Raw genomic sequence first — 13,106 nt, 5'->3', positions numbered from 1 at the left:
TAGATATTATATAGATATTATATGTATATATATATAGATATTTTTTGTGGGGATATCTAGATATCCAAATAATGGTTTGATGAGTAGTGGTTCCATATACTGAAGTGCCTATAGGTGGGTCGTTTTTTGTTTATAATCCACCAGGGTCATTTAGCATATTGTAATAAAAGCAAATGAATTTGCTTTTCTTGTCAAATATTGACCCTGGTAGAAGACGACCAAAAACCATGCAAAAATGACGCAAAAAAGATGCAAAAAACGATGCAAAAACAAACGCGTCGTAACAATCGTTTTTGCATTTATTATTTTTTTAAGTAAAAGTATTGCAAAGTTTAAAAAAAGCAAACTGATAGTTTATAAAACTTAGAAATTTTATTTAATGTTCACTTAGAATGATCCAAAATGATCCAAAACGATCCAAAACGATCCAAAACGATAATAAAAATAATAAAACAACAATAGTTACATACCGTTGTAGCAGAGTTTGACTGGACAGGGCGTTGGTATAACTCCTACTAGAACATTCGGAACACCACCATCATGTACTCCACCAGTACCCTCATCCAGTACACATGTCAAAACTATTAAAATAAGAAAACAAAAAGGACGTGTCAACTTTTAATATAATTAAAATGATTAATAAAATAAAATTTTTTCCTGCATTTCTTTTACAAACAAAATTAGAACTTAATTTTTTTAATTTGAAAAATGATAGAATACTTCTTCCTACTGTTTATTAAACAGCAGATCAAAAACGTTGGCAGAGATTATTATTTTTCCTATATAAGCACTAAGATTTAGTATTCTTAAATTTATGTTGGTGTCAAATGTCAAATGTCTAATGTTTATACCTCTGGGCTGATCTGAGTCTGGATCTCGAGAGAAATCAAATAATTGATCTCCGCTCTCATCGGACCAACCAGATTCTGATAAACCATCTTTAAGGCTAGATTTAGTGATGTAACTTTTATTCCAAACCAATATGTATCTTATGCAGTGTAAGCTTTAAAATTTAAGGGTACTACAATTAAAAAAAAAATCACTTTTTTATTTGAAAGTTGACAGGAAAATCTGTAAGATTGTTTTAAATCTACATCTATATATAACTTTGATTTTCTGTTTGTTTACAAGCCATTAAACGGTAAACGGCTGAACCGATCTAGAACTAACATTTTTAGGCAACTCCTATGAACCCAGGGAAGGATTAATATTTGATCTGAATTTGAAAAAATGCCTTTAAATGTTTTAAACTTTTTTAAATCCACGAAAAAAAATCAACGAAATAGAAGAGCAACAACTAAAATTTAAAATCGAAGCTGGGCGCGAGGCACCCCGGAAGCTCGTTTTATTATTCTGTTTTTTGTTCTATGGTAAAATGTAATGATGAGTAAAGATGGTCCCTGTGTTGGGTAGAACCCCAGTAAGTCTGCAGGGTATTGCTAGGCAAGGTCTGTTTCTCAAGTTTTACAACTCTTTACTTACTTGATGTACTACACAAGTATTCCCATGGTCCAGTAAATATATCTCAAACATGTTCATCACATCATCAGCTGATAAACTCTTCTACAAAATTAATAAATACAGCGGCTCCAAAAAAGAATGAGATTTAAAAGACGGTTAAAACTCTTAAAAAGGATGATTCAAAGATGGTCTTTTTTACTGTAATAAAGTCTTTAAAATTTTTTGGCAGAATTGTTGGCGGCATAGTTTTTTTTGCCTAAAATATAATTTTTTAGAGAGGTTTTATTTCTTCTTTTTTTTCTTTCTTTTCAATGAAATTCAGATTTGAAATTTAGGTGTTTTGAAAATAAGGTGCTCCGACACTTCGGGTGTTTTGACGTTTAGGCTGTTTGAAATTTAAATGTTTTGAATTTTAGGTGTTATGTTTATTTAGTATTTTATTACCTTATTAACTCTAACAATCCTTCCTCGTTCCCATCCTTGATCCTCTTCCAGATATACAGCAACATAATCTCCTACTTGACATCTTATCCGCCTTCTGTTGTCAGAGCTCTGGGAACTCTTGTATTGTGAATATCGAGATCAATGTATTTACAGATTAATTTAAACTTTATCCCGCAGTGTAATTGGACCCTTAAAGGGAGTGACCGGCTATGTAAGGTAGTTAAACTGAGTATGCAATGTTGTGGACAAATTCTTTAGGATTCATTTGAGACATATTAAAGATTAAAAGTGTCCATTTTGGATATCGAGATTAAGCAATCAGAGTTGTAAGTATCAAACACAATAGTTCCCAGCTGAGAGCTGAGAATATGAGAGGTCGGAGTATCGTTAATCTGGAACCCTTAATCTCGGAATCAAATGAGTACTATTTAAGGAATTGAGGCACAAACTCAAATTTTTCAATACCTACATCTTTGCAACCTAATGGTGTAAACCTTTGATATTTCAAACATGGATTATTTGATCTGAAAGAATTCAGAGTTTGAAATATTTTAGGCCTACGGCATTGGGTTGCAGAGATATAGAGATTACAAATAGAGTTTATGACAAACACTCAATTCTTGAAGGCGCTAGAAATGAATATAAATTTAGACATCGTTGAAAATTCAAGAACAGTTTAATCTTCATCTATTACAACTTTAAATATCCGTTAAAGCTATCCCTTCAGGGCGGCATGACCTCCATGGAAAATAGAAGAGGAATTAGAATTTGTATGTATTTTTATAAACGAAAAAAATGTCTCAAAACAAATTCAAAGTTTTGCATGTACTCGACTTTCTACATACGATTCACCCTGCTCAGTTTAGCTTCCCAAACATGACAGTAGCAAGGCAAGAATTGAATCAGAACTTTGAATTTATTTGTGACATTCAGTCGTCAACCTACTTTCACATGGTGGATTCTTAAAACAATAACCATAATATTCTCCTAGTCCTGCATATTTACAAAATGTGGTCTGCCTTGTTGTGCTGTCAATATTACCGGAGATATTAAAAATTTCGTTCAGATTTAAATTTTATTAAATAAAACCAAAATTGTCGTTATCTGAACAAAATTATTTATGTCTCATTGTTCAACAAAAAGGCAGACCACATTTTGAAAATGCCAAGACTAGGGGTATTTTGTAATTATTACCATTTAGAATTTTACTAAAATGAGGCTTACAGATATATGCCGCAAATTATTTTAAGGATCAAAGACGAACTTCAATTAATCTTGCTACTGTCTTGTTTCTTGGGAAACCCTGCACATTAATAGGATAAAGCGTGAACATGGAAACTAAGAAACAATATCTAAAATCCCCAAATAGTCTTCTTCGTCAATTTTTTAAAACTACGAAATGTCATCAGAAATTTGCTATGAAAAAACGTAAAATTTTCAGGACACATTTCTATAACGTACAAGGTACAACGTTTCAGCGACGTATTAAAAAAAACATTCCACAATTTTCTGGTTATCACTGTAAAATAAAAAAAATTTTTAGCTCTGAATTCCTTGGTGTATTTAGCATCACATAATCTTGAATTTGCTTCTCCATTTTCTCCTTCTCTGCTAACTGGGAAGTCTTAAACACAAATATATATAATACTAATAAAAGTAATAACTGGCTGAAGTGCCCGGCGTGGTCCAGGTCACTCATAGTTACTCCCTCCGTTTACCCGTGCTGGGTCTTAAATTATGATTTAAACTAAAGTGCCCAGTGCTCCCGTGAAATTTGTAAAAAATAATATTTTTAGCCTATGTCACCTTGGCTTTCCTAAAAAACTTTAAGCCAATTTGGTCTAGCAGTTTGGCCAGCTATAGCAAACATATCAATGAGCAAAGAGCTTTTGATATATAAATAATAATAAACAACAACAACAACAACAACAACAACAACAACAACAACAACAATAACAATAACAATAACAATAACAATAACAATAACAATAACAATAACAATAACAATAACAATAACAATAACAATCACAATAACAATAACAATAACATTGAATAAATGAATAAATGAATAAATGAATAAATGAATAAATGAATAAATGAATAAATGAATAAATGAATAAATGAATAAATGAATAAATGAAAAAATGAATAAATGCTAACCTGGGTAGGTTGAGAGTCTAGTAAGTTTGTATATCCTGTTCCTGGATGAAGAGACAGTTTCCTGAGTAGCGGGGTAGGTTCAAGACCAACCTCTTCACCCAACCTCCTAAATACATACCGTACACCGTACAATGCACAATTCATGTAAACTGCACAGTTCATGTGTGAACAGAAAATATGTACTGTACATTGTAAAATATATCTTTTCATTCTTTCATTTAACATTATTGCTATTTACCTTACAAAGTTTTTACTTTTTTTTACAGTTTGATAGAGATTAGTGTTTTCTTAATATTTCTTTTCTCTCTCTCTGTTTTTATCTTATTCTCATTGTTTTTGGTGTTGGGACAATTTATAGAAAGACATTTAATAAAAAAGACATTTCGAAGACACATAAGTTTTTTCATAGATTGATAAGATAAATTATTTACTTCTTTTTCGCAAATAATTTGGCTTGATATAAAAACCATGCCAAAAACGAGGATTTTCGATAATTCTAAAATTCTCCAACATAAATCATGCCTTTAATCGTTACCAATTTTAAAAATCGATTTATTTCAAAAATTCCCAAAGGAGAATTTGATTCCTGGGTTGATTCCCCTGTGATTTATATCTTCCTCATTGTATTATATTTTCAATAAGAGAAATTATGATTGAAAACATGATTTCAATCAAACTTTAAATTAGTTCAGTTGGACGTACAGGGTTACCCACAAAGGACGAGACTTCACAGACTTTTGTATGGAACTTGTTTACTGTTTATTCTGTTTTATTTGCATTCAGGGTTCCTTGTAGGTAAAAACTGGCTTAATGCTTAGTCATTTAGTAAACCATCAAAAACGGTGGATTTACTTCAGTTGGACGTATTATAAATAGACATTTCATAGAGACAAATAAGACAAAGATCAGGAAAATTATTTCATTTTCTGTCTTTTAGAAAACTGATTTTTCTTTGTCCATGAATTTTCTTTTAAAAATGTCATTTTTTCCTTTAACTTTATTAGTATTATAAGAATATTGCTATTTGACTAGTTGGGGCACCCAGCTTTACCTGGAGATCTGTAAAATTTTTCAATCCAAGCTAAGAACATTCCGCGTGGTTTTATCAATATACCCAATCAAAATTTAAGTGAATTCGGTCCAGGGGTTCATGAGTTCTGATCAGACAGACATACAACAAACAGATGTTCACAGAGATTACAACGCTAAAGGGAATTTTAACCGTAATTTCAAGTGAACTTCCATTCTATATAAAGATGGCAATATATATCAATGTTAATAATTTTAACACCCGATTATTTTCAATTGCGGTTTCTCTACAAAAGTGACTTGCGCAATTATACTGCAGGAAAAGATAAAATAACGATCAGATTTAAACACTTTTAAATCTATAAAAACGACAATATCTTCCACATTGTTGATCATTTGAAATTAGGCTGACATTCCCTTTAATAACCTGATCTGAAGATAATGTTCCTTGTTCCTTACTCCAGTTTTAGTTGAGATTATCTCTTCTCCTATCTCCAGGTTGTAGGTCAACCTAGTCCTGCACACCTCCCACACTTCACATCCAGCTAGTAGGATAGTAATCAAGGAGGAGTAGAACTAAGGAGAGGAGTAATAGAGAATAATAATCATTAATAATAGAATTAAGGAGAGGAGGGAATAATCAAGGAATAATAGAACTAAGGAGAGGAGGATAATCAAGAAATAATAGAACTAAGGAGAGGATAATCAAGAAATAATAGAACTAAGGAGAGGATAATCAAGAAATAATAGAACTAAGGAGAGGATAATCAAGAAATAATAGAACTAAGGAGAGGATAATAATCAAGGAATAATAGAGCTAAGGAGAGGGGCAAGGGATAGTAATCAAAAACTAAAAAAACTAAAAAAAACTAAAAAACTAAGATAAAAAAGATAACAAAGATAATAAAGATGACATGAACAACAAAGATAACATGAATAACAAAGATACCAAAGACAACAAAGATATCAAAGATAACATGAATAATAAAGATAACTTGCCTATCCAGATAATTTCTGGTGAGCGAAGCAGTATTTTTCCGCGACATTCATAGTAATCATCCTATAACAGAGTTAAAAAGTTGTAAGATTATCCCCAAATTCTAGCAGTTAGTCTATGGGCCCAAAGCTAGCACGTCGAAAGCTAACCTCTTACATAAGAGATCCCAGGTTTCAGATTCCAGCCAATTCTAGATTCGGAGGAGGGTGCAGTATTAATGTTCTGAAGAACTGGGGTTCCTTATCCTGGTTTAACACGTCCTGACAATTTTACCCTCGCAAATTGGGTTACAATGTTCTGACAAATTTGTTTTCTATCCCTCTTTTTTTTTTTTTTTTTGACAAACTCTGGTTTCCTGTTCTGAAAATCAATTTACCTCATGCCTAAAAATTTGTCTACCTTTGCACAGAGGAAAGGTGGGATTACACTTCTCTGAATATGGTTGATACAGTCAGTGCTCCAGTTCTTAAAGCAAAATACAGACTCATTTAATAGCTTGGGAACTCAGTTTTCCCTTGAAATGTCGACTCAAAATAGAAACATCTCATTCATCAAATTCATATCAAAGAAAAATAAAATCATTGATTTGTGTGTGTGTCCACTGTCCATAATAATGGAAAGAATTAATTCTGTTAATGCAAAAATTAGATTTATAATCTGCTTTCCTCGTCTTTGTCCGGTGGTTTGTAACCTAAACAATAACCATTAAAATGTTTTTTTTTTTCAATATAAAACATTAAAAAAGGTGTTTTTAATAGTTTTCTACCTGCTAAAACTACAAGCTGAGCTAGAGGTGGGACTTCCTTAAACTGATCTGCCAATCTAGTAATTTAATAATATTCTATCTATCTATCTATCTATCTATCTATCTATCTATCTATCTATCTATCTATCTATCTATCTATCTATCTATCTATCTATCACCTGTAAATAGATGTTTTCCCAAGGGTTGTATTCTCCCCTGTTTCCAGGTATTGAACTTCAACCTTCTCCACCAGCTCAGTTCCCAACAGACAGACCTGGATAGAAAATATATTTGAAAACTAGAAAGCTTGGAATAGATTAGTACTGCACACCATTTTCTTCGATCTTCAATCTTTCTTAATTTTTTACTTACAAACATTCCTTGTTTTGCCCTGTAAAAATTTTCGATGTAATCAAAAGAATTAGTTTACAGCCCAAAGGTTCAAAGCTCTCGTGCAAAAATTTCATGTGATTTAGTGCGTTGAAATAAAAACCAAGGCGTGGCGATACTTAAAAGTCGACCCAATCTTGAAAGCTAATTAGTAGATTCTTCACGTAGAAATTTTTTAAGAAAATTTTTGGCTGACCCTGTTCAGAAGAATAATGATAGATTGAGGAAGCCCAGAACCCGAAATTTAAAAGAGTATCGTTGGAACCCAAAATTTAAAAGAGTTTCCTTTTTTGGGGTCTTAACATTTGTGTAGATTTTAATTTAAAAGATTCGAAAAAATAGACAATATAAACAAACTGAATAAAATAATATTTCATAACAAAAATATTGATATTCACAATACTGCCTAACTCCATTCGTGAAACCCGGGTATTAAAACTGGTTTTCAGAACGATACCCTGTCTTAAGTTTTGGGCTCTGAAAGGAAATGCTGATAGCCCGGGTCATAGAACAAACTGTAACTTGCTGTTACTACGACTATAATTTCTAGGCATAGCCCTGAGCTCTGATTTCAAAATTGGATCACACCTCGTTCATTAGTCTCAGGTCATAGCATTTGATAGCTGTGACTTCGAGTCGCAGCTAAGCTGTAATCCAAGCTGCGAAGTCATAGCAATTTGACAGCTTAAATTAAAATCTTACTGGGCATTTGCACAAAAAGCGATCTCTTTAATAAAGTCGTCTTTTAAATAAGGACTAAATCTTTACAAAAAAATAACTGTATAACAAAATCCAAAATACTAAATTCTGAAAATTTCATCTTATTTTGTTGCCAAATTTGTCTAAATTTTTTTTGATTTTCTGCAGATGAATATGCAATTTCCATTTTTTTTATTCGAAAAATTCATCCCCCCCCTGGACCCAACATTTGTTTATTAAGAATTTACATTTTAATTGCAATAAAATCTAATCAATTATCTTTTAATTTTGTAAACAAAATTAACTATTCTTATTTGATAAACTAAAAGTGCAACAATATAACAAAATATTAGATTTGATTTTCCATATTTTCATTTTAATGGCTGAATAATTGTTCCAATTTCAATAGGATTCTGTAAATAATGGCGTCCAGTTTGTTCCCATTAGCTGTGATTTAGCTGTGAAGTCGGAGCTAAATCCTAGCTGAGGTATGATTTGGATCAGCTGAAATTTTGCTACGATTAGAAGTCACACCCAAGGTCCGATCTAGGTGTGTTAATTGACTAGAAAACAGCTTTAACTAGCTACAGCTCAGCTGTCAAGTCATAGCTACAGCTCGATCTATGACCTGGGCTAGTATATGTGGCAGGAACTGCCTTGTGCTGTACACATTTTAGCGTACACAATTCGAGCATCTTTGTTACTACATTTCAGTTTTTTTTTGCTTCCTTATTACAAGGTTGGCGATGTATATTACAATTTTTTGTTCTTTTGTTTAGATTTGGCAGCCGTGTCACAGACTTGGACGCCGTGCCACAGATTTGGCCGCCACGCCACAGACTTGGCCGCCAGGCCACAGATTTGACCGCAGTGCCACAGACTTGGCTGCCATGCCACAGACTTGGCCGCCATGCCACAGATTTGGCCCCAATGCCACAGATTTATCCCCGTGCCATAGATTTATCCCCGTGCCACAGATTTGACTGCCGTGCCTTAGATTTGGCCACTGTGCCACAGATTTGGCCACAGAGCCACAGATTTGGCTGTCGTGCTACAGACATGGCTTCCATGCCACATAGATGGCTGCTGTGCCACAGATTTGGCTGCCATGCTACAGATTTGGCCACCCTGCCACAGATTTAGCCGCCATACCACAGACTTAGCCGTTGTGCCACAGATTTGGCCACCGTGCCATTAATATCCTTGACACAGATTTGATTGTTCCACCAAGGATCTGGCTGGTGCATCAGATTTTGAAGGGCCACAAATTTGGTACGCCATGCCAAAAATTTGACCGCCATGCCACAGATTTGGCTGCCGTGCCACAGACTTGGCCACTGCACCTCAAATTTGGTTGCCGTGCCACAGATTTGGCCTCCGTGCCACAGGTTTGGCCACCATGCCACAGACTTGGCTGTCATGCCACAGATTTGGCATCAGATTTTGCAGGGCCACAGATTTGGCTGCCCTGCCACAGACTTAACTGCTGTCCCACAGATTTGACTGCAGTACCTTAGATTTGGCTGCTGTGCCACAGATTTCGCCACCATGCCATAGACTTGGCCGCTGTGTCATAGATTTTGCTGCCATGCCACAGATTTGGCCCCCCTGCAACAGATTTAGCCACCGTACCACAGACTTAGCCATCAGATTTGGCCACCTTGCCATAGATTTGGCACAGATTTGATTATTCGGCGAAGGATCTGGCTGGTGATCAGATTTGACAGGGTCGCAAAACGCTAAGCAATAAACGGAAAATTTGGCTGCTTTGCCAACATTGTATTTTTGTGTTGGCAAGTAATCAGAATGCTTCAAGGGCAAGGGCATTAATCATGCATTTGGGGTGCTTATGACAGGCAGTTAAATTCTTTTCATACCTCATATTTTTCCAAATTCCAAACAATCAAAACACTACAGAGATGTTTGGAAAGAAAATATAAGCTGGCCAGATATTTTCTAAAAAATACTCGAAGTGAGAGAATGAAAATAATATTTTCCGCCCCCCAAAACTAAAAAGGAAATAATTATGTAATTTTTTTTAGAGAAGTAATGGTTCTTAATGAGTTAAATTAATTTTCCTTTAAAGAAACGAAATTTTAAGTTTTCTATATTTCCAAACAGATTTAAAGCTCTCACCTTGTGCACAAAGGTGATTTTAGCTCGCTCATAATTATCATCTTTTCCCTTGACACAAACTAGTTCTCCAACCTTTATACAACAATCCTTTATTAAAGGGACTGTTAACGTAATTTCATGTAACCCTTAATTTACAGTGTAATGTCCAATTTACCACAGTACCCTTAAAAGCTACGTCTAGTCAAGAATGATTTGTGAATTTCTGCAAAAACAATGTAGTTAGTTTTATGACTAAAAACGATTTCTTAAACATTTTAATGAGATATAATAATAATAACAATAATAATACTAATGATAATAATAACAATAAAAGTAGCAACAGTAGCAACGGTAGCAATGGTAGCAACAGACGCTAACGCTAACGCTAACGCTAACGCTAACGCTAACGCTAACGCTAACGCTAACGCTAACGCTAACGCTAACGCTAACGCTAACGCTAACGCTAACGCTAACGCTAACGCTAACGCTAACGCTAAAGCTAACGCTAACGCTAACGCTAACGCTAACGCTAACGCTAACGCTAACGCTAATAAAAAAAACACTAAAAATACTAATACTAATACTAATACTACTACTAATAATAATAATGATAATAATTATAATAATAATAACAATAATAATAATAATAATTATTTACCTTTAAGTTGTTAACTGATTCTATGATTCTGTTCTTTGGTTTACTATAATACAGTGCTAAGGATAGTTGTAGTAGGATCTGGTCCTGGCTAACTTCGGGTTGGTTAGCTCCAGGTTGGTGTATCTGGGTCCAGTAGCTCACAGGGCTCTGTACCCGGAGTACAGTAAACCTTATTTCATCAATCTAGGTGGAAACTTACTGAGTTAATTTACTAGAAATTGTTCATGAATTTTTGACTTACCCTTTACTTGCCGGTTACTCCTTATAAATTAACAAAAAATGAAGAATTAGATACAGTGAAACCCACAAATTTTCAATGAGTTTTATACTATATTACTTAAATTTCAGTTTTTGCGAAAATAAATAAATAGCAATGAATATGCGGGAACAGTTTTAAAGAGTTCCATATAATTATTTAATTAAAAAACTAAATATCTGCAACATTCGATTCTCAGAAAGTGAAGAATACGACATTTGATGAATTCTTTCGATGTATTTGTTATTAAGGGTTTCACTGTACATATTTTTGTTAAAAGTTTAATCAGTTGAGTTTCCCTGTTTATCTGGCTTTTCTTGAATAACACTTTCACCTAGAAACAGTTTTTAAATAATTTTACTTGGTGATGTTAACAACAAAAAAAATCCGTTTTTAAAATTATTAACAATAAAAATCATTGTGGAATTTTATATGTAGGGATTATAAAGTACAGGAGCAATGTTATGTAAAATATATTTTATACCCAAAGTGATCACATTTTTTTCATTAATATCCCAATTCAATTAATAATTATTTTTTCAAAATTATTTGTTTGTGGGAATTTCTTACTTTTCTTGTGATGTCAATTTTATCCTTAGCTTGGAAAGTAATTTGACATGAAAATCCCAGTTTGTGCTTGTTTAGTTCCCTTTCATCCTTTAACCGTGCAGGCAGGGTTACTCACAAAGGATGAGCCGTCAAAGACAGCATTACAAAATTTTAATGAGGATGAATAATTTAATCTCTTGTAAACCTAATTAAACCTATAATCCTGGATCCAGCAACTAAGCAAATTGAGATTACCACTTCTGGATACAAGGATTAAGACGGACTCAGGGTTGGCATGAAGAAACCCACCCAAAAATACCCAATAAAACCCACTTTAAAATCCCACCTGTAAGTGGGCATTTTTGGGTTTTATTGGGTTTTTTAGAATTGTTCTAACTATTGCCTTTTTTTCACTCTTAAAATGATAAATAAGGCCTAATATCAACTGTATTAAGTTTAACCCCACCATACCCCCAATCAGAAATATGTATCCAAGTGAGAAAATAGAAGTAGTCTGAAATTCATAGAACTACAAAAGTGATATTATTGTATTTGAAGAGTATTCATTAAGACTACAGCCTATTATCACAACAATATTATTATTTTTCATAACTATAAAGTTCCATCTATTGCTTAAATAGCCTTATTTTTATGAATTAGTACGAATTTTATTAGGTTTCAATTACTTTCAAATTGAAAAACCAAAAAAAAACAATAAACCCCAAAAAAAATCATAAAACCCACTGCGCTATTTTTTTAAAAACCCCTTTTTTCCAACCCTGCAGAAGGTTATGTAATTATTCATTAAAGGGATTTATAATGTTAGTTTAATAAGGTTGAATAAAAAACCTTGAGTTGAAAATACAGTATTAGGATTCAGGCAATGTCTGACTTGGCAAAGATCATCCTCAACTCTGAAACAGAATTTTAAAAAAGTCATATTATATATTTTTTATTCTAACAAAATTCAGTAGGTTGCTAAGATATAAGGATAATAAGATATAGAGAATGAGGTTTTGTCAGTTCCTTTCGAGTCAAGATAAAGATTAAAAGGAAATCTTGGTGAATAAACAAAAGGGCGCCTTATGTGGAATTAGGTTATTTTTTTTTAGTTTGCTGGGCTTATGTAATTATTCTTTTTTGGTTTAAGGATTTTATATTCTTTATGACCTATTATTCCTGTTAAAAACCAAATGTTTTTGGAAGTAGGCTTCTAAAATTTCCTATGATAAAAAAATTTAAATAGGTTTGGAAGTAGACAAACAATTTGTCACTAATAAATTAATTACCTGCATTTCCCAAATTGGATTGTCTTAGCGCAAATGGTATTCTTTAACTCAGACATTTCCCTTTCCTAGAATTGCAATGAATTCTTTGTACTTTAAAGGGAGAGACTGGCTAGACATGGTAGTTGAGCTATAAGTGCAGTACTGTAGAAAACAACTTTTGGATTCATTTGATACAATGAGACATTTTTAAAGTGTACAATTTTTAAATAATAACATCAAGTCATTTCTAATATTTCACTATTTGTTTTAGTCAGCAGAAGAAAGTGTTTTACAATTTAAATAATTAGTACATTACTTATAAAAAGTATAGTACA

The 13,106-nt window shown here is 33.1% G+C and overlaps 2 protein-coding genes across 2 annotated transcripts in view; both read right to left on the bottom strand.

The window, feature by feature from the left end:
• LOC111706420 (uncharacterized) overlaps positions 1-150 on the bottom strand; it is a gene marked incomplete in the record, with an annotated part of 14,097 nt that extends 13,947 nt beyond the window's left edge. Inside the window, 1 exon segment of the mRNA XM_023479296.1 lies at positions 142-150. Within this exon segment, the coding sequence (XP_023335064.1) occupies positions 142-150 (9 nt within the window).
• A 3,552-nt stretch (positions 151-3,702) lies between these two features.
• Positions 3,703-12,868, bottom strand: LOC111706419 (uncharacterized). Its single transcript, XM_023479295.1, has 13 exons — positions 12,793-12,868; positions 12,353-12,417; positions 11,254-11,288; positions 10,699-10,881; positions 10,062-10,133; positions 7,016-7,110; positions 6,858-6,913; positions 6,757-6,782; positions 6,491-6,556; positions 6,094-6,154; positions 5,522-5,639; positions 4,066-4,171; positions 3,703-3,762 (listed from the first exon to the last, which is right to left on the bottom strand). Exons 1-13 carry the CDS (start codon positions 12,846-12,848, stop codon positions 3,703-3,705), a joined length of 999 nt encoding a protein of 332 aa, XP_023335063.1. The 5' UTR covers positions 12,849-12,868.
• Positions 12,869-13,106: the final 238 nt, after the last annotated feature.

The sequence above is a fragment of the Eurytemora carolleeae genome, unplaced genomic scaffold (genome assembly GCF_000591075.1).
Source record: "Eurytemora carolleeae unplaced genomic scaffold, Eaff_2.0 scaffold438, whole genome shotgun sequence".
NCBI lineage: Eukaryota > Metazoa > Arthropoda > Copepoda > Calanoida > Temoridae > Eurytemora > Eurytemora carolleeae.
This window is presented reverse-complemented; position numbering and strand designations above follow the sequence as displayed.

Coding starts and splice junctions, on each gene's coding strand:
- LOC111706419 (XM_023479295.1), bottom strand. CDS start 12,848: ATGTCTGAGTTAAAGAATACCATTTGCGCTAAGACAATCCAATTTGGG. Junction 11,289..12,352: donor TACTGTATTTTCAACTCAAG/GTTTTTTATTCA, acceptor AACTGTTTCTAG/GTGAAAGTGTTATTCAAGAA. Junction 3,763..4,065: donor TAGACTCTCAACCTACCCAG/GTTAGCATTTAT, acceptor TGTTTGCTATAG/CTGGCCAAACTGCTAGACCA.